The sequence below is a fragment of the Anas platyrhynchos genome, chromosome 2 (genome assembly GCF_047663525.1).
Source record: "Anas platyrhynchos isolate ZD024472 breed Pekin duck chromosome 2, IASCAAS_PekinDuck_T2T, whole genome shotgun sequence".
NCBI classification, from domain to species: Eukaryota; Metazoa; Chordata; class Aves; order Anseriformes; family Anatidae; genus Anas; species Anas platyrhynchos.
The window spans coordinates 136316814-136337581 of record NC_092588.1 but is presented as its reverse complement, the minus strand read 5'-3'; the positions used below and the strand labels follow the sequence as shown (position 1 = coordinate 136337581).

Below are 20768 nucleotides of genomic sequence, written 5' to 3'. Positions count from 1 at the left end.
TTTTGTGCAAATACAATCTTCTATTTTTATAAGAAAGTCTTACTTTTACACCAGATGTTTCTGGGATATGCATCAATTTTTAAGAAACAAAATTATTCTTAGACCTAAAAATGAGATTTTACCTTTGAAACTTGGCGTTTCCATTTCCTGTGAGATTCAGAAGAACATTTAAAATTGTTTATTACCACTGCTTGTCTGGTTTTATTCTTAACAAAATAGCCAAACCCAACTCATGTACCTTCAGGCTACCCCTACTTATTTAGGAAAATATTTATTTTAATGAATGAGAATAGGTCCAAATATTCCTTAGATATATGGAATTATATTTTTCATATCTATTTTTGCACTATTTAGGATCTCTGACTTTCTTAGCTGAAACTTCACTTACTATTTCCAAGAAATTGTCATTAGTATATGATGCCTGTCAGAAATACACAGTACTTAAGTTGAATATATCCTTAAATGTTATTAGTCCTGTAAATCTGAGTACCTCTGTAATGAAACCAACAGCTCCACAGAACAAATAAAATCTAGAATCAAATTCTGCTCCCAGTTACACCAGCCTAAATCTGAAGAGTTTTTGTTAGTTGTTCGTAATTTCAATTCAAACTCAAAAATCTACTACAATTTTATTTTAATTGTAGTATTTGTATTCCCCAAATGTCAAGCCAATGTTATATTTTGGGTTTGTTGCAAATCAAAAAGCAGATAGATTTATTTTTTTTTCCAATTTCAAGTACATACAATTCCAACGCTGCAATGAAATTTTCACACCGAATATATTTGCATGCATTTTTTTTCCAGAATTAAAGCATTTATGTCTTTAAACGTTCTTTGTATGTAACATGTTGTCAGTAAATCTTTTTTCTCTTTGAAAATGGAGGTTTCTGAAAACATGTTTTGGAAAAAATAGAATTCAACCATATTTCATAGAATAGTACCATATTTCAATCATATTTCATAGAATCATAGAATATTTTGGGTTGGAAGGGACCTTAAAGATCACCCCTTTCCACCCCCGTGTGCTATGGGCAATGACACCTACCATCAGACCAGGTTGCTCAAAGCCCCATCCAGCCTGGCCTTTGAACACCTCTAGGGATGGGGCACCCACAGCTTCTCTGGGCAGCCTGTGCCAGGGCCTCACCACCCTCTGAGTGAAGAATTTCTTTCCTAATATCTAATCTAAATTTTCTCTGTTTTAATTTCGAACTATTTTACTCCTTGTAATCACTGCACTCCCTGATGAAGAGTCTATCTCCTGCTTCCTTGTAGGGCTCCTAGTGATTGTAGTGATTTTCATGTTGGTCAGCAGAAACATGAGAGTTGCAGGGGATCAGGAACAGAAAGAGAAAATTATTTTTTTTTCACCTAGTTTTGAAAAGTAAGCTAGTGGTTAGACAAGGGCCCATTGAGACTTTTCTCCAGTAGCAGACTAGTGGCAGATTCTTCCAAAAAGAGCATCTGTCCAGTGATTTATCCTCAAACATAACCCCTCAGCACCTTGGAAGTCAATGATTTAGGGCTTCTTTGGGACAGATACTGCCTCTGGACTATTGTATTGTACTTCCTCCAAAAGTTAGAAATTATAAACTTTGAAACTTTCCCATTTTTTTTCTGGAAGGAAAAGATGGAAGAAAAAAAGAAATACATAAAAAAATAAGTTTAAGAAACCTATCAAATAAAAGTTTAATAAACCTATCAATAAACCCATCAAATTAATTAAAAAATTTTTTGCATTCTTCCTCTTTTCTTAAAAAAAATGATCAGATAATTTCAAAGCAGTAACCTTATTTTCCCTTTCCCAATATGCATCTATTTCAGTGATAAATATGGTGATGCACAAACCCAATACTATTTTATCAGCCTGGATACTAAACAAAATATCTGTTATTGTTGCATATAGACAGGAGCCTAAGCTAGTAGATATCCAATAAAATGAAGCACAAGTGACGGTTGCAACTGCTAATTTTGCCTCTGCGTAAATACACTCTAATACAGAAAGCTGTATATTTTCAAAAGGCTTGCAACGCTTCCTGTAACTGAATTTCCTAGCTTCTTATTCCATTATTTCTGACAGAAACTACACAAAGCTTAGGCATTTGTGCTCCAATTCTTTAAATAAAATTAATTAAAGAATTAGCATAAATAGTTCCAGTGATACAACTATCCTTGTGGTTATACTAAGTCACACACGTAGGTGTTTGCAGGAATATTTGCTTGTGAGCTGTCTGGAAAGGATTTAATCTTCACACCCGTGGTATTGTTTGTGTAAAACTATTTCAAGTCCTTGATATTAATTTCATGCTAGAGAAAACAGCATGTGAATAATATTAAAATACACAAAGTCTTGGAGTATTTTAATGAGATAAATTCCATGCTACGTTCTGTCCCAGAATGGTGCCTGTGCGTGAAACCTCATTAAAACTACGGGAATTGGACAGTGTAACTGAAAGCAGAATTTCATACCTATGAACAAATTTAGGGTGGAAACCATTGCTGTTGACAAGCTGATTACATTTCATCATTATGTATGCTGCTATTATTTTTATATTAATTCAACTTATGTAGAGTAATTAACATTCATCTTGCCTATAATTACCTAATTCTTGTTTGATGCAACAGCGATAGTGTTGCAGAAGAAAGATGCTGTACTATTTGAGCATTACTGTCTAAGTCCATGCATTGTAACGGATCATGCAGCCACTCGTGGTGTATACAGAAATGTATTTGCCCTCTTCCTATGCAAAGTTATTTCATCATTAAACTTCCTCAAGAATGTTAAACTGTTAAATTTTGAACTGCCAAAGGTGTCCGGCGGGAATAGTGGTGTGTTGTTTATTCCTCAAACTGCGTGTATTGAAAGTCAAAAATGTGGTTTAATTTTATAAGTTACTTGAAAAGTTGAAATACTGAAGTATTAATAAATATATGATATTTTTAGATAAAATATATGAATACATTTTGTGAAATATTTGTGCTATTAAATAATGTATGGTTTCCAGTTAGGCCATGTATTTACTTCTGACTGGAATGATGACTTGTTTAATCTCATGTAGTGTGCTTTATTTTAAGGACCAATTCACTCTAACAAGACACTGTAAGTCTGAAAATAAAATGACACTCATGCATTTATTACACATTCTGTATCATACCATGTATATGTTTAGTCACATAAGGAATCTTTATTCATGTGATCAAACCCATTGGTTTCTATAGGAGAACCTGAATAAGGACTTCTCATGGGAGTGAGACCTGAGGCTAAAAGTTTGGTTTCAATTGCCTAAATATATGAAAATAAATGAATTTAGATTTTTTAGTTATTTAGGAGAATAAATATGTATTTTGAGGAATAGCTTGCTATGTATATTTTTTGGTAAAATTATATAAAGTGTTTACTGGTTGTGGGGATGTCCTGCCTAATGTGAAAACAACCTTCACTTCTATTACTGTTACATAAAAGCAAAATAGTGCTTGATACATAGTGCAGAACTTTACACATACTAGAAATTAGAAACCTCTTTGTATTTAGCAACAAGTTATTTGTTTTCTGTGGATGTGAATGTATTTCTTCATAAGGCTGTTTGAAATACAGTTCCATTCCAGATTCCGTATTTGTCTTTAATTTTATTTTACAATTCTATTAATGGTGGCAACTATGTACAAGTTAATTAGGTCCTCATGTTCTTGAATTATTCAGAGATTAATTATTTTGAAATTCCATTTTGCAAGTTCTTTGCTTATCTAGCTTGCGGTAATGGTTATTGTGAATTGGTGCCACATTTAATGTTTTGTTCTAACATTGTGCATAATATGATGTGCCAACATGACATTTGCATTTTTACTTAGCATTAATTGGCTATAAAATATTGTGTGTCTATGTATGTAATTAGCTATACATGCTGCCCAACTTGCACTAAGAAAAATTACTGTTTAATATAAGGCAATGAGTTCCCATGTGGATATAAATTTCACATACGACTATAGCTAGGAAACAGCTTTCCTCTGAATGTGATAAAATCAAAGTTATATATAAATGCATAAAGATTAGATAGATTGAGTTTTAAGTATATTTTCAATGGTAGCAATATGCAGTGGTAGTAGTTACATATGCATAGTTCCTTTCAGATATACGTCTCCTAATGCACACATTTTTGATTTCTTGGATGTTCATCCTGTAGTATTTTCTATAAATGTAATAAGTAAAGTTGCAGTACTGATACTGTATCATTATATGATACTGCGTGAATTAACTAGATTGCAGTCTTTAAAACAAGTAACACATTGAACTGACTTGAACAACTTGTCATTGTATATTGTTTTTCATGCCTTGCTGGCAGTGTCTTGCAGTGAACGTAGTTTGTCTTCCATATGCAGTCTTTTCCTGGTATTCTGTTTGTAGTCATTTGTCAATTTGTTTGTGCTGTCTCTCTGAACAGGGCTATTATAAATTATTAGTAATGCTTTTACCTATTTTTCCATAGACTCTGTTTTTCACAAAAAATCAATAAAAAGTCAATGTCAGATATGTGGCTTTTTCTTCTGTGCTTATGCATAATAGACTTCACTTTGCTTTTCTTTGTAACACACGTACTCTGATTAACATTTTCCCTGAGATGCAGAACTTCAATGCGAGTTCATAAAAAAAAATAATCGGAAGAGCAGATTCACAGAAATAAACTGGAGAACTGTTTCCCTTATTTCATTGTAATGTACTCTCCGTGTTTTCAGAACCCAAAGTAGACACTGCAGTACTACTACCAGTAAATATTAATCCACTAGTCATTCAATAAACATCTGTGGCAAAAGGGAGACTGCTGGGCACAAGTAAGGTGGAGACATTCTTCCTGTTTGGTTATGCCTTACTGTTTGTGAAAGCTTTACTGCTAAAATGAGAAAAACGGGTGAAGCACTTTGCAGTCCTTCACTTTGAAAGTATATGCCTTTTTTTTTTTTTTCCAAAAAGGCTTATGCCAACACAAGAGGAAAGAGGAAAAGGATACATACAAGGTGAAACTCTGCTTAACATAAACAGCAACATAAACCATTCTGAATTCAGTTGAGATGCAGAAGTCAGTGAAGAGTGCAGAAGCAGAATTCACATTTACATGTATTTCGTATTAAGTTACATAGCTTTCCAAGATCCCTGGACAAAGACACTCCCTAGAAGCAATGGAATTTAGATATGTTTTAAATTAAAAATATTTTATATATTTGCTATGCATGTCATAACAATAACTTTTTGGTCCTTGAAATCTGTCTTTTCTTAGATTCTTTAAATCTTTGCCTTGTTTCTGTGCATCATAGTGCTTGTTTTACTGTGTTGATACTATATTAGCAACTGGGAACCCCAGCTTACTTTTGTCCAACTGGTACTGTAGAAAAAAATAAGTTCTGTCTGCTGTGACTTACTGTGCTTCCTTTTAACAACAAAAATCAGCATGAAAGTCCCTGTCAAATCCCTAGCACACAGTGACCTAAGCACTGCGTTGTCATGGTATAAGCAGGTAAATCCGGTTGTTGAAAGTTCTGTTGATTTCACAGGTTTAAGGTTGAGTGCTGCCAATTGATTTTCAGCTTTTTTTTTTTTCTCCGATGGTTATCAAACACAGGAGATCAGGAAGTACAGTACCACACTTTCCTGTTCCTGTGTGCCCCCTTCTTTTTCCCCATCCTACTGACCAAAACAAGAAATAAGATTGAAAAAGAAGTCATGGAGTCAGCAGACTGATTCTTAAACTCTGATTTCCATGCTATAAGGAGCTTAGTGTCATACTTGATACACAGTATAGATGGCTTTGTAAAATGTACACATTCAGTACAGCCAAGCAAAGGTTTGGCTAGGGCAGAAGACCCACACAGCAGACCCACACCTAATTTGTAAAACAGCAAATGAAGAGTAGGAGAGGAACACTCAGCAAAGTCAGCAGGAGATTAATGGCAGACCTAGATACGGAACCTTGATCTTCCAATGCACGGCTATGCCCTACATGTTTGACTACACAGTCCTGTAGTTTTATGTAATTCAACTTTACCTCAAGAATTAAAATTTACCGAAAGGTGTCTTCACAACAAAAGAATCTGTCTTCAGTTAAAACAGAAATCTCTACATCAAGTCTACTTTTAAAATATATTTGTTAGCATTTGTAGGGCTTAGCAGCTAATATTTGTGAATTAATATTCTCAGAGGTAAGGTAATACAGCCTTCATGTCTTAAATATTATTTGTTCCCGGTGGAAGAGGTAGGTGTGATGAGAAACAATATAAACCAGTTGTTTGGGGCAGCAAACTTAAGTAAATATTTTCACAGTTGACTGCAGCTTTTTGAGGATGGACGTTTGCCAGTTTGCCAAGGGCAGCAGAATCCCTGTAGTCAAACTTGCACAGTGTAGCTGCCACACAAATTTCTAAAAGCTTCATTTATGAAGGAGGTGCACAGTGAGCAAATGAACCTTTGCAGTATGATCTTTGGAACACTCAGGCAACAAATGGGATGTGACCTAAGCTTATAATTTACAGACTATGTTGCCCAATTTAGATGTTCAGATACATTCTCTATACAAGTTTTGAATGACATTTGTCAATCAAAACACAAGCAACAGCTTAAAATGACTTGAGCCACAATAAATGTAAATTTTATGAGCTTAAAATTCATGAGCTTGAAAACTGGTTTAATGTATACAACATCAGCAAGTATCTGGGCATGAAGCAAGAAAAAAAATGTAAATCAGTTTGTTCAGCACTAACTGCTTGCAAACCTCTAAGCATTATCATTATGATTATTCTCAAATAATAAAAAAACCTCTACAAACACTGTATCTGAAAATATACTCAAACAAGTATTTAAAAAGAACATGGAAGGCAGATAGTAAAATGGATAAAGGAATAAAGATACATGTACATGGATGGATGAAAAGCATCAACCGGTAGCTCCGGGACTGGTTGTCACATTAGGTGAATGCACTATAGTGTACTACAGGTCCTGCCTTTGTATCACCTGTGTTGCTATGAATGCGACTCAGAAGGTTAAGGATGCCAAAACCAAAGTGGTCAGAGCATTTTTCAAATTCAGGTACCATTCTGTCACTCAAAAGATCACCCAGTTCCAACCCCCTGCCATGGGCAGGGACACCTCCCACCAGACCAGGTTGCCCAAAGCCCCATCCAGCCTGGCCTTCAACACCCCCAGGGATGGGGCATCCACAGCTTCTCTGGGCAGCCTGCGCCAGGGCCTCACCACCCTCTGAGTGAAGAATTTCTTTCATTATATCTAATCTAAATCTAACGTCTTTTACCTTAAAGCCATAATCCCTTGTCCTGTCACCACACTCCCTGACAAAGAGTCCCTCCCCAGCTTTCCTGTAGGCCCCCATTTAGGTACTGGCAGGCCGCTGTAAGCTCTCCCTGGAGCCTTCTCTTCTCCAGGCTGAACAATCCCAGCGCCCTTGGCCTGTCTTCATAGGAGAGGTGCTCCAGCCCTCTGATCATCTTCACGGCCCTCCTCTGTACTCACTCAAACAGGTCCACATCCTTCTCATATTAATTAATTAATTAAAATTCATATTAATTAATATGAAATTCTCAAAAAAAATACTCAAATCCTACCAAGAGCAGCTGAACTGGGAATCTACCAGAACACCTGTGAGGACACCCAGTACGAGGCCATTGCCATTTGCTGTTACTATCTGGGGACACACAGCTCTCCTCCTCCAGGTGTATCAGCCTAGTGTGAAGGATGGGACAATCCCAGACAGGTTGGAGTTGGTGGGCTCTGCTGTGCTCCCATCTGGGAGAGAGCATCTCAGAGCACTAACACATGCCTGTTTCATGGGGTACACACACACCTGTTTCATATCCCATGGAAGCTATGAGCAAGTTGAAAATATTATGTTTAATATACATTATGTTTATGCTTCTGTCCACTTATGCTTCTGTCCCTTCTTTTATTACTTTCCAGGCGTCACCCATGTTTTGTACCAGTCTGTGCAGAGAAAAAGAGTCTTTTCCCCCTTTTCTCTACAGTGCGGCTACCCCAGAGCCACAGTTATCTACAGAGGTGTCTCATCGTGAAATGTGTCATGACCAAAAATCGGGGATCTGCCAGCCGCTTCCCTCCAGCTGCCCAGCAAGAGTCTCTGCATTGTGTATGGACGGGGAAATGGTTTTCTCGCGGTCTAGGGCAGACTCTGGAGTTGCACTAGCGGTGGGGTGGCAGCACCGGCGGGTGCACCACAGGGCACTCAGCAGCCGGGCTGTCCCCACAGCGGGTCCCACTTCCCGCTGCAGGCTGCCGGAACCCCGAGGTGCTCCAACCCCAGCCCCAGCCCGGCGTGGGTCGCCCACCGGCCGGGCCCCCACGGGCCTGGGCTCGGGCAGGCGGTGCCGCCCCGCTCCCATGGCAACAGCGCCGGTGCCGCGGGCGGGCGGCGGCAGCCGGGCTCCTCGTCCTCCATGTCCTCCCTGGCCGAGCCCCCCGCCTCACGGGCGCTGTCCCGCTCCCCGGCCCGCTCCCCAGCGCTGTCGCCGGCCCTCGGCCCCTCACGCTGCGGCGGGGAGCGGCGCGAGGGAGCCCCGGACGGCGGAGGCAGCCAGGTGAGCCCCCGGGCGCGCTGCCCTCATGGCGGCCCGGGCTGGGAGCGGGGCTGGGCGCCGCAGGCAGACGGGCTCTTCCCGGCCTTGGGGCGTTCCCTCTTGCATCAGCGTGGCACTCGCAAGTTTTAAGGTTTAAGCACTTTTTAAGGTGAGTCTAACGTGGCTGTTTTCTAGGAGACGCGGTCAGCGGATCTGAATCATGCCATCAGGCTACTCGGAGATTCTGACTCCGTAAGTGAGACCTCGTTATTTCTGTTTCACCAGCTGTAATGGGCTCAAAACAAACAAACAAACAAACAAACAAACACAATTGCAGTTGTATCTATCCCAAATAAAACCAGCTGCCACTGGTGGCTGCGGCTCCAAAGCACGAAGCTGAAGTATTTGTACTCGTCTTTGAACGCTTTTTAAAAAGATGCCCTCTTTAATAGGAAATGACATCTAAGAATTGAGTTTTGTGGGTGTTTTTGTTTATTTGTTTTGTTAAATATCCCCGTATGTCCTCACATGGGCACTTTTCCAAGACAAGACAAAAGTGTGTGCATTTATAAGCTAGATGTGCAATCTTGCTCATCTGGGAGTTTTATAGTGCTGAAACCCAGAGCTGAAAAATGGAAATACATACAGACTTATTCAAAGTATGACAGGAATTTATCAAATTGCCCAAGTTAACTGCTAACACTTCTCCAGGGAGATGATTTTAAAAGAAGGATAACTATACAATGTTCAGTATTCAAGAACAAATACGACTTCCTAGCCACACAGGAGAGCAGTATCTCATGGACTTCCACAGACTGGTGTTTGTCTCCACAAGAAGATTTGGCAGACTAAATTCACTAAGCCATTAGTCACTTTTGATCTAGAAACTTAATAATTTATATTCTTAGGAATTGTTTAAACATACCGCCTTCTAGTATTTTGTCCTGCAGAGAAATAGAGAACTAGTTCGTGTCTTTTTTCTTTTTTTATTCCTTCTGAATAAGGAACACTCAGAATAAGTTTACAGACTGAAGAAAAATACTCTGCATGATATTGTTTATTGCTCCTCTAGACAGCATAGAATATCTGATGAAATGCCCTCAGGATTCTGGGCTTGTAGATTCCTGAAACAACTTTCTGGCCTGCCTCAATTTGCAGTGCTCTTGCCCAGTGTGGAGGTGCTTGGGAGAGCTGGAATGAACACAGATACCCTTGGCACACCCTGCAATATCCTTATGTCAGTTGTTTTGCAGACTTTTTCCTAGTGGTCATAGAGCTTCACTCTAATAACCTCAGATCTACATTTTTACACATTTATGTCATGTGTAACATAGGTATGATTTTCTTTGCAAGTTCTCACAGAAACCCAAAGAATTTAGTAGAAAAAGAGCTCACACATTTGAAAAAAAAGATGGAGTTTTTAAAAGTCTCTTTAGTTACATTTCTAAGTACTGCACTCTTGTGGCTTGATCAAGGGGCTAATCCTCCTGCAGAGCACTTTCAGAATTTCATTTGCGTCTTGTGACTTTTTAATCTGATTTCTACTTTCATTAAAACTTAAAAGGGGACTAATATAATCATTTCATGTTCTAAAGCAAACTGCAATTAAAATCTGCTTTCTGTTTTCGTATTTAAGAGCAATTTGGAAGAAAAACAGTTGAAAGTTCTCAAGAAGGTAGTCAAGCGTTTTGAAAATGGGCTTGTATCCTTTTTGACACAGTAGAATTCTAAAGTTGTGGTGTGTTATTGTTATGAATGATAATATTTTGACTTTTCAGCAAACCACTTTTAGGTCTGCTATGCTTCCACATGGAGAGCAGTGATAGTCCACGTGTTCTCATTATTGACCTTCTTATGCACACATAGCTGAGGTTGCTAGGTTAGCGAGATTCTTGGCTTCCAGATTTATTTGCTACAAAATTAAATAGAGGGATCTCACCTGTACTGTGGTTGGAGGTGTTCAAAACATAATTAGTGTACTTTCAACTCAGAATAGACATGCATAAGAATTTTCATTACTTAAAAAGTAGAAGATGAAATAGCATTGACTTCCAATGAGTAGACGTTGTAAAGAAAAACAAAGGGTATTTTACCTGAAACATTTTTGTATTTACAGTAAAATTGAAAGAAGTAATGAGAAGTACTAGGGAAAATGTAGGCGTGTGGAAAGAGTAATTAATTTCATACATTTCAATTAATTGTCATAGTGATTTAAGCTATCACATTTCTTCTCAGTTGAGCTGTGGCTAAGCTCTTAAAGACAGTTTCCTTGAGTAAGTGCATTGGTAGTAACTTGGAAGTCTCAGTGACCAGTTAGTTTCAATCTTGTGCCTCTAAATTAGATAATATGTGTTCAGATCCAAACTTTCAATCTTTAGTACCCCAATTTAGCCACTTAGGATTTAAATGCCTCAGGGCCGTTTCAGATAGAATTTAGAAAGGTAAATCTATCACTGTGATATAAAAGCTTTCCATCTCTTATTTTTTTGGTACTCAGTGCTGAACAACCAGTGAGTTCAGCTGATGAGAAAGCTAAATAAGAGCTGCAAGAGTTCTGCTTCCTTAAAAGTAAGTTTGCTTCTGAAGGCCTAAGTATAGATTCATACGCTTCGTTTTAGTCATCTGACTTTGACAGCATTGGCCTTGGTTGTATCTGTGGAGAATGATAACTACAGTTTTCAAGGTTTTCTTCTAATTTATAGCAATGCAATCTGATTTCCTTAACTTTAAATTAAAAGCCCCTTAAGGATTTAGCACAAATAATTGACATTCTTAACCTGTGTGCAGAAAAAGTAAATGAACAAGAAGCTTTCATCGAGCCTGTATGTGAACTTATTAAACTATGTGGGTAAGTATTTAAGCCCTTCTTTTAGAGATCTCAAACACTATTAATTAACATGTTCGTACATTTCTAAGGCAACTCACTGTATGGCACCTATATAGAAGGCATCTTTATCTGCAAGGCATCAGTTGTGTCATCCTTCCTTATTATGAACTGTTACCTTGAGTCCAATTTCTGTTGGCATGAAGGATCCAATTTAGGAATTGAGTATCTGTGCAGCCATGTATTACATCATGAAAAACTGTATTATAATTGGCTCCAGTGTGCTGGAAGCAAGATTCCCCAAGGTGTCTCATTGCCTAGAGTAACTTGTTCAGGGACTGCTGGCCCCAAGAGATTCAGCTGTTAAGTCTTGCTGTGGTGTGTTTTGCTGTTTCAAACAAGCTCTCTAAGTGAGTTTAAAATATTGACACTCTTCACCTGAAGGTAAACTTTATGAAATGACAAGCCATATTATATTGGAGAAAAGAAAGAATCATAACAGTTGGAGGATTTGGGATTTATAATTGCTTTACAAATGTATTGATTTTTTTTTTTTTGCATCTTTTTTTTTTTTCTGCATCTTTTTTTTCTTTTTGCATTGACATACTGTACTTTAAATTATTTGTAGATTAGAATTCAAGTGTTACACGTACTTGCCCATGGTTTTCTTCTTCTGAAGAGCTTAATAAAGTCACTTACAGGATTTTTGTAACTACAGTTACTTGTGTATTTAATTATAATTGGTGAGAACAAGGAAGAGAAAAATTATGCCAGACAGTAAATTTGTAACCCAGGTATTCAAATAGGATTTTACATTGCTTCATTTCAGCAGTTGGTTTTAATAAACATACAATTTCTGAGCTGAATCTTTTACTTTCTAGAGCAATTGTACTGCTTTCCTTTGCTGCCACACAGTGGAGAATGAGAAAGTACCTTATGAAATTTGTTTTTATTCTGTGTGGCAGAAACATGACAAAACTGAGAATGGGGATATAAAGTCAATAGAAGTAGTACTTGCATAGTGGTTCAGCAATTTTGGTTTATGCAATAAATATGTTTTGGAAGTTTGTGCCCTTGGGTTTAGCTTTAGTTTTTATATTATGGAAATTCTCCTACCATTCACTACTATTTCATATGACAAAGAGAAGCCTGTAACTAGAGGGAAGGGCTGTTATTTAAAAATTCCTTTCAGATACTAGAAGTCACATAGTAGAATTTTCCACTCTTTCGTAACTACTGCTGTTTGCTGTCTTCTTCCCACTTTTTTTTCAATGTCTGTTTCTTTTTTTGTTTTCCCTTTTTATTCCATTATTTGATCTCTCCTTTCTTTTTCTCTGGCTGTGTTTACAGAGGTAAACCAACCGGAAAGCTGTTTCTGCACTATGAGCAGCAGAGACCTTAGCATAACACGGCAATGTTTACTGTTAGAGAATTTTTAGTACCTACATGTTTATGCCATATCTGAATGTTTTGCAAATGTTATTGGATATTTCTTAATATCCTGTTTTTAAAAATGCATGCGTAATTGGACTATTTGGAGTCTGTTCATTGGTTTTATTTTCATCCATTTCTAGAGATCTTGTTCAGGGATTTGATCCTTTTTTCCATCTCTGCACATGTCTAATCACAGTGAGACTCTGGAATAACATGATAGTGCCTCAGTTCTAGGAGTCCATCCTCCACACTGAAATGACATTTGCTTGTTCAGGGTTTTTCTTATTGTACAGAACATGAATTACAGTACATATTCGCAGACAACTTCTCTATTTGCCAAAATGTAACTGCCAGATTATGGAACTGAACTTTCAGTGTAGAATCAACATTGTAAAGATGTATTTTCCCTGGGAAAAGTATTTATTTGCAAATATATCTATCTATATATCTAGATAGATATATTTGCAAATAAATACTTTTATATATATATATATATATATAAATGTATATATATGTAAAGGCAGAAGAGAAAATCTGTTGAGCTTTTCTGGTGCATTACTGGAGAGAGTATTCTTCTGCAGTGTTTCAAGTATTATTTTAATGTTTTTTTTTGTAGGTTACCATTTCAAAAAAAGAAATTATCTGATGAAGTAAGCTATTCTGTGACAGTTTCAAAATCCATTGCACAGCTTGGTGAGTGTATACTGAGATGCCACAATGTAATAAAACTAACTGTATCTTTATCACAATTTTGATTGTTTGTTATTTTACTAGTAAGTGCAAGTAATTTCTTTCAATTACTTGGTCAGTACTTGGTACTTTTTAGTATTTAGAACCTGTTCTTATTTTGCTGTGCAGCTCACCCAGAAATTAGCTAGCAGAGTTACCTGTTTGCCAGTGTCAGAAGCTATGTGAGATAGTTTTAACAGTACAGCTGAAGAACTAAACCTGTGTGTAGCCTGTTTGATTTCATTTCACTCTGAGAAATGTGTGTATTGCTATAAACACTGGGATAAGGGGAATATATTTTCTTCATGCTTCTTTGAATCCAAATAGAAGAAACAAGTGAGAAAATTATAACTCTCGACTCCAAGCTTCAACATCTAAAAGCCTGAGATTTATCCCTTACAAAGGCAAGATACAGCAAGTCAGTGTAGTGCCATGCCTTACTAGGAGCATCTTGCATTTGAGCCATCGTCTTCTGTTACTCAGGAATCCCTTTTAACAGAGCTTTTGAGCAAAAGGTGTCTCAGTGTCACTGGATGTTGTAGTACCAAAATATCCTATGACCTTGATTGTGATATTTGTAATTTTCAAAGAAAATGCTGCAAGTGCTATAGGTCAAAAATGATAGAGAATGGAGTACCAGTGATCTGTTAGCTCACTTGTTGGAAAGATTTAAATAGAGGCATAACACAATTAGCTTGTCACAAGTGGAAAAATATTATCCGTGAAATGGGTGAGAAAAAAGTAATTCTCAAAAGTCTTCATTATCACAGGCACAGGTAGACGGCAGAATGGCCTCTCGGTTTCTGCTAGTTCCAGATTCTCTGTAGCCTGTCCAAAAAGACATTACAGTCTGAAAGATCATTTATATTATCCATGCTAGACCCTGGTAGGTCTCAAAGGCTCTCTTCTTATCTTGTGGAAAAGGAATTCTTTCTGTGCTCCCATTTTGTCATATCATATCTGCTAGAAGAAGAGTGCCTGACATGGTTATGATGACAGCAGCCTCGTGTAGTAGCTTTGTGCTGAGAGTACCTTCTGGAATAACATCCAGTCTCCTATAAGAATCTGTAGACATAAAGCAGAGGAGGTCACTTTTTGATAAACTGTTTGCTACTCCTCCGAGACCACTTTGTCCTATTGATTGTTAGAGTCCTTGTCCCTTGAGTGTTTTATAATCAATCTTCTCATGATGTAGAAAGATTTGTAAGGGGGTATGACCAAAGGAGACACTAAGTACTGTAATACAAGTGTTAGAATGAATTTCTAAAACAATTGTAAACTTTGTAATTTTTTTTCCTGTTTCTGATAGGTTATTTGATGAGGGTGCCAAGCTCTCAAGTTAGAATACAAATCTGTAAGTGTATAATTAGCTTTTACAAGGCGGAGCTACCGAGAAAACTACTCTCAGGTAAAGCACAATATTTATGAGTGTCAGAAGAAATCTGTTTAATAATCCTGGCTAGTTCAAAATGGCTTTTTAAATTGGATGCTTTTTTCTGTATAACTATAGTTACTGTATCTCAAATATTAAATACATTGGTAGGTGTACAATTCATATATTTTTATACACATAAGCACTCAAAATCTGAAATTATTTGTCAAGCTGCGATGAATTAATTGTACTTATGGGACTAGGATTAAATAGTATCCAGAAAACGTGAAGCAGACACAGGTTCTCTGAAACATGGATAATGGAGGAAGAAAGAGTAATTAGAATCAGAGTTAAAAGAAAGGAAATATAATTTTCAATCATGTGTGTGTAGCCTGGAGAGCAACAGCTCTGGTTTAACTCGTGTTGCTTTTGAGGTGATCTGCACCCATCTAAATTTGATCATATTCATGTTATATGGAAACATTTGAGCATAGGCTCTGAATAAATTATGGGACATATCTTTGGAGAAAGAAACTGATGATGTGGGCAGATGAGCTCAAGCACGATCCTGTGATACTATGGAAAGGTGTACAAACTCTCATCAGAATCCACTAGTATTTATTCCTCTTAGAGGGGCACAAAATCACATGCTGCAAGACAATACTAGGCTTATAGACAGCCAAGCTACAGTTGAGCTTTGGCACAGTGTGGATTCAGAGCGCAGCTGAGGTAGCATGCTGGACTTTAATATGCTCCCTTGCTGTGTTCCTACAGTGTGGCATTAGCTCCTGTGCCCTCTTGCTAGTTTGCTAGTTTTTATTTATTTTGGGAGTCCTAAAGAAGCTTCTGCTACAACAGTCCTCTCAAGATTCTAGAAATACAAAAACATATAGACTTGGTTTTCCCTTACAAGAGGGACTCCAAGTTCTATGAGCACTTACGTGTGCATTTAGTTGTAAATCATTCCAACAATGTAATTGAATATTAAACACTGAGAGATGTTATTCTGCAGATTTAGAAAACAGGATGTGCTATCTCAAAAATAATAATTAAATATATGTGTATATATCTCAGTCTGATCTATTTTTATTTTTTTAATGAAATTCTTCATCTCTGAGTATATTTGAAATCATGCCAAAGTTTGGTCCTGCAAGATGCTGAGCGTTTGGGTCTGATGCAGCCAAATCCAAATCACCTTCTTAACCTCAAGCATCTGGGAAGCCTACAACTCAAATAGTTATTACTTTCCTTGGTATTTTGCACCTCTGAGGGCTGATTTCACAGTCATTCACAGGGTCTGAGTTATTACAGGCAGTTTCACCATTACAAGAGCTCACCATGGGACCCAGGATTGCTTGGAATAAAGGAGTCATGTAAGGTGTTTAAAAATAGTAACCACAGAAGAATTCTAATAAATCATATAAAGTTGTTGTTTTGCTGGAAAACATGAGTATAGAATAGGAACATAAGAATGACCATGTGAAGGTAAATAAACGTGGGATATGACAGAGCAGGTGATAAGAATATAAGAAGAACACAAGCAAACACACCATGATATTTTCTCACAGTATATTATCCCATTTTCAAAGACTCTGTTTTAGAGGATTCCTGAATTAGGATTTCTTTTATTCTTAACCTTGGTGGGTTTTATTCTTAACACACCTTGATCTCACCTCTTCTGTGAGATTTTCTAACTGTTTTCATATCTATTTACATCTCCACTATTCATACAGTTGTGAAAAAGTTGTTTTCACAATTTAGCAACTGGAAAATACTATCTTTCTATTTGTTTTAAATCTGTTGATTTTGAATGATATTATCTGCTAGTCATCTTGTAAGCAACAGGCAAAAATATTCTTTACTGATCTTCTTTGTGCCGTTTTTCATTTTATGTCTCTCCTATCCTCTCTTAATCACCTCTTTTCCAGGTCTAAAAGCCAGATCAGTTTGAACTTGTTAGTGTGTAAGCTTTTCAAAGCTTCTAATAATACTTGTAGCAAAAACTTGCTACCTGTAGTGTTTGTTTTTTTTTTTTTAAAGGTCTGCTCTGTCTTTTGAGATGTGGGAGGCTGGAATTGCTGTCTACTAGATGGCATGCCAGGCACTGTCTCAGTGCTATTCTGTTTTATTTGCTGTACTTTTTAACAATTCTTAATATTTCCTTTGATCTTTTTACCATCCCCCAGAAACTGAGATGATGATTTCCTAGAGCAGTCCATAAAGTTTTATTACCTGTAAAATTATACCAATTTAGAACCCATGAGAGTTTATGCTTAATTAAAACTGCCTTTCATCACGTGCATTATTTGCATTTATCAGTTCTACATTTCTTATCATCTGCTATTTATATAAGCTATTTAAGATAAACTTTACATTCAGAAGTTAGCATATATAAATTTATTTTCTTGATGCTTTGCCTTCCTCCATAATTTAGTAATGAAATATGGATTTGCATTTGCATGGACAAAATGTCAAAACAGGGATGCATCAGAAATTCAGGCTTTTAAATCAAAGGTTGGATTCATGTATTTTAAGTAACATCATAATAGAAAGCATTAATTCTCTAGTGAATAGGCTATGGGAAATAACTATGTCCTGCACATTGCAAGACCTGAATAAGGAATTTCACCTAGTGAAGTATGCCTACTTCACTTTCACTTTGCTAATTCTAGAAAGCAGTCTATGTGTTTATATAGCATTTTAGTCTTCCAGTGGGGTAAGTCTATTGGATACGGTTTAGGCACTATTAATACTCCTATATAAGAAAAGTAGCTCCTGTTTATTAGATTTTTTTTTTCCATTGGTTTTATATCTAAGGAAATACGATACTTCCATCTTAATCTTTTTTGATAACAAATTTATGAGTAAAATTCAGAATTTACTGCATTATAACTAAAGCTATTCTATGTGCAGGTTACCAGCCAACAAGCGCAAACTATAAGACTGAGATGGCTGAATTAGGAGGATTAGCAGAAACTTTTGTTTTATCTCTAGCAATAGTTGAAAATGAACTTACTGAGAAGTTGTGGGTACTCAAAGTTCTCCAGCATCTCTCCAGCTCTGGTTAGTACAAACAGTTCTTTCAACAATCTCACTACCTCTGATCTTAAATCATTTGTTCTCTGAACATACCTAAAACAATTAGTAACCTACATAGAATTAATTATTCAGATTTTCATGATTTCAGGAGTAAATTGCAGACACATGTTGAAGGCCCAAGCAGCCAGCAGACTCTGCTTGTATCTAAATGATGTTGATCCCTCAGGACAGCTGGTGTTCCGCTCATCAGAAATCCTATGGAACCTGTTAGAAAACACCTCAAAAGAAGAAGTCGTTAATCAGCTCAGTAGCTTGGAATGTGTACAGTAAGTACATTGAAGCATCTTATGAATTAGCATTTTGTTTCTGGAGACAACCAAAGCATTTCTGTTGTGTTGTATTTTGTTTTAAATAAATTGAGAGAAAATACAAAAGGGGAGTGAAGGTCTGCCATTAAGTCCTCATTAAGTTTTCAGTGTTGCACATCTGCTTCTCCAAAATTAAAGTACTGCAGAATCAGTCATTATAGCCAAGCAGCACATGATTTAGACCCCTTAAGCATCTGTTTCTGTTTCACTAAGTTAGATAACACTGTTGCCTATGAAATGCCAGGAAATTATATATGATAGGAGAAGTGCCTGCTGGGTAGCTTACAAACTCTGTGGTCAGAGTCCTTCTGAAAGCCCATCCAGTAAACTCTGAAAGTATTTCATTGTCAAACCTGACTTTATTCCATAAACCACTGTGATCTACCACCAGTTGTTTCTGTTACAGGGCAAGAGGGAGGTCAAGAGACCTGTGGTGTGGTGCATATGTGCAAGAGATATAGGCCGAACTTTTGCTTGATGAAAAACTAATGGCACCATTTTCAAGCTCATGTGTTAGGCCCAGTGGGTCAATATTACTGCACCATTGAAATGCATATAGTATAAAATTAGTAGGAAAGTGTGTGTTATGAAATACAAGGCTTAGTTCTTGATCATCTGCTGGGGTTGGTAGTGGGTTCTCCCTTAGCGAGTGTTTCCACTACTTGGTACTAGGCCACCTCTTCTCAATAATCATTCAACAGCAGCCAGTTCCTTGTTTGAGAAAATATTAATTTACTTTCAATTTATTCATTATAACACATACACTAGAAGATGTGGCTGGTAATACATGCACCTTGCATGTATCCTTAAGTTGAATTTCAAGTAGTACACATAAGAATCCATGTCATAATATTTTTTTTGCTGTTAAACCCTAAGGCTGTGAAAAGTAAGATGCTGAATGAGGATCCATAGAACTCGAGCCGTCTAAAATAAGAATATGAAGAGACTAAAATACCTTTCACTTTCTTTTAAGTGCATTGAAGGAAGTATTTGTAGACTTGCTCTTACATGGTTTCCGCCATTATGATCGTCAGCTAAGGAATGACCTCCTGGTGATTGCCACATTAGTGGCTGAAAATCCTGCAGCACCTATGATTGTAAGTATTCATAGTTAAGACTAGTAAGTTTTCCTTTGATATTATGTGTTTAATATTTTTCCTTGTTAAGAAAGAGCTAAGCACAAATGGAACCTTAGGTCTGCTGAGCAGGAAACCACTTTCTACAATTCTACCTCAGAGAGATTTCAAATCCATGTCATTAGCCTGGAGCACTAGCATCAACCAACCTTATTTGGTACCTAGGAAATTAAGCTTACACTGTTCATGTGCAAAAGCAACATTAGCTCTTGCGTTCCTGTACAGATTCTCAGATATGCCATTCTGTGAGTTTTGCACTAAATCTAATTTGTTGTTTGAAGATGTAAGAGTACAAGCTGTATTCAAATAGCACAAATTCATCTGAAGTACCTTTACCTTTACCTTTTGAAGGGTCCTTCAAAAATAAGCTCAGAAACTCTAAGATGCTGAGAAGAGAATGAATTAGATCCACTTAATGAGGCACACGAATTCCATCTAAGACTAGGTCACCTAAAGTAGTCTGTAATGCATTATCATGACTTGCCTAAAAAGCAGATGACTCATTCTTTTGTTGTAGAGTGTTTGCATTCCAGAATTTTCATGAGGAATCTGCATACATGTAAAAGTTGACTTTTTATAACTGTTAGTATTCTTTTACTGTCTTGTTTTACAGTTGAGGTTTAGAACTTTAAATGAAGTTGTGACATATGTATTGAATAATTAAGTAATCAAATTCCTGTTTATGTAGATCTATTGGTAGTTCAGGAATGGATTACTTTCAGGGAACTCATATATAAGCTTCAGTAGAAGTTTCCCAACTGGCTGTATTACCAAATAGATTTAATAGTCTGTAATTAAGATTACAGATTCTTCATTCATTTTTTCCATTTTATCACTAACCATTATGAAATGTCTGTTATACTGTTGCAGCAACATATCTGATATCTAAACATTCAAATTGTTTGTCTGGCTGCAGAAACAGAGTGGTTTTTCCTACAAGAAAAATAACCAGTGCACAGTATTTTAATTCCTTGTACTACAACGATGAAAAATTGTTTCAATGTAAGCAAAAACTTCCAGAGCTAGGTTGAATGTATTCAAGCCCAGCTTGTCCAGGATGCATTTAAGAAGCTGCTGCAAAATAAGAACAGCTTAATTCTGCATGGATGTCTGTGCTGTGTTCTGTGAGCTCTCCTCATGCTGGGAGCTGGTGGAAAGCTCTGTGGTGGCTCTACCAGAGTGCAGAGTCCAAGCTAATGTATTTTGTTGCTCAAGAAGAGCAGCATCCTGTTAACCATGTTTGTATGGCTTATAATCACCTCAGAAATAAAGCTCTTTTGCCTCTAATGTAGACA

General features: G+C 37.0%; 1 protein-coding gene across 11 annotated transcripts in view; it reads left to right on the top strand.

Moving 5' to 3' along the window:
* Nucleotides 1–20768, top strand: part of LOC101797298 (metalloreductase STEAP2) — a 52277-nt gene that overhangs the window by 14613 nt on the left and 16896 nt on the right. For 7 of the 11 annotated variants that reach the window (XR_011807016.1, XM_072033657.1, XM_072033656.1 and 4 more), the window contains exons 7-15: nt 8023–8144; nt 8767–8823; nt 10208–10273; nt 11310–11419; nt 13446–13522; nt 14868–14966; nt 17844–17993; nt 18118–18295; nt 19311–19434. Coding sequence is in view for 9 of the 11 variants with exons in the window: in XM_072033657.1 (XP_071889758.1) it covers nt 8023–8144; nt 8767–8823; nt 10208–10273; nt 11310–11419; nt 13446–13522; nt 14868–14966; nt 17844–17993; nt 18118–18295; nt 19311–19434 (983 nt within the window). In the remaining 2 variants the exon portion in view is untranslated. Of the gene's footprint in view, nt 1–4966; nt 5160–8022; nt 8145–8205; nt 8593–8766; nt 8824–10207; nt 10274–11309; nt 11420–13445; nt 13523–14867; nt 14967–17843; nt 17994–18117; nt 18296–19310; nt 19435–20768 lie in introns of those variants that run through there. The other 4 variants (XM_072033659.1, XM_072033661.1, XR_011807017.1 and 1 more) reach the window with 4 other exon arrangements.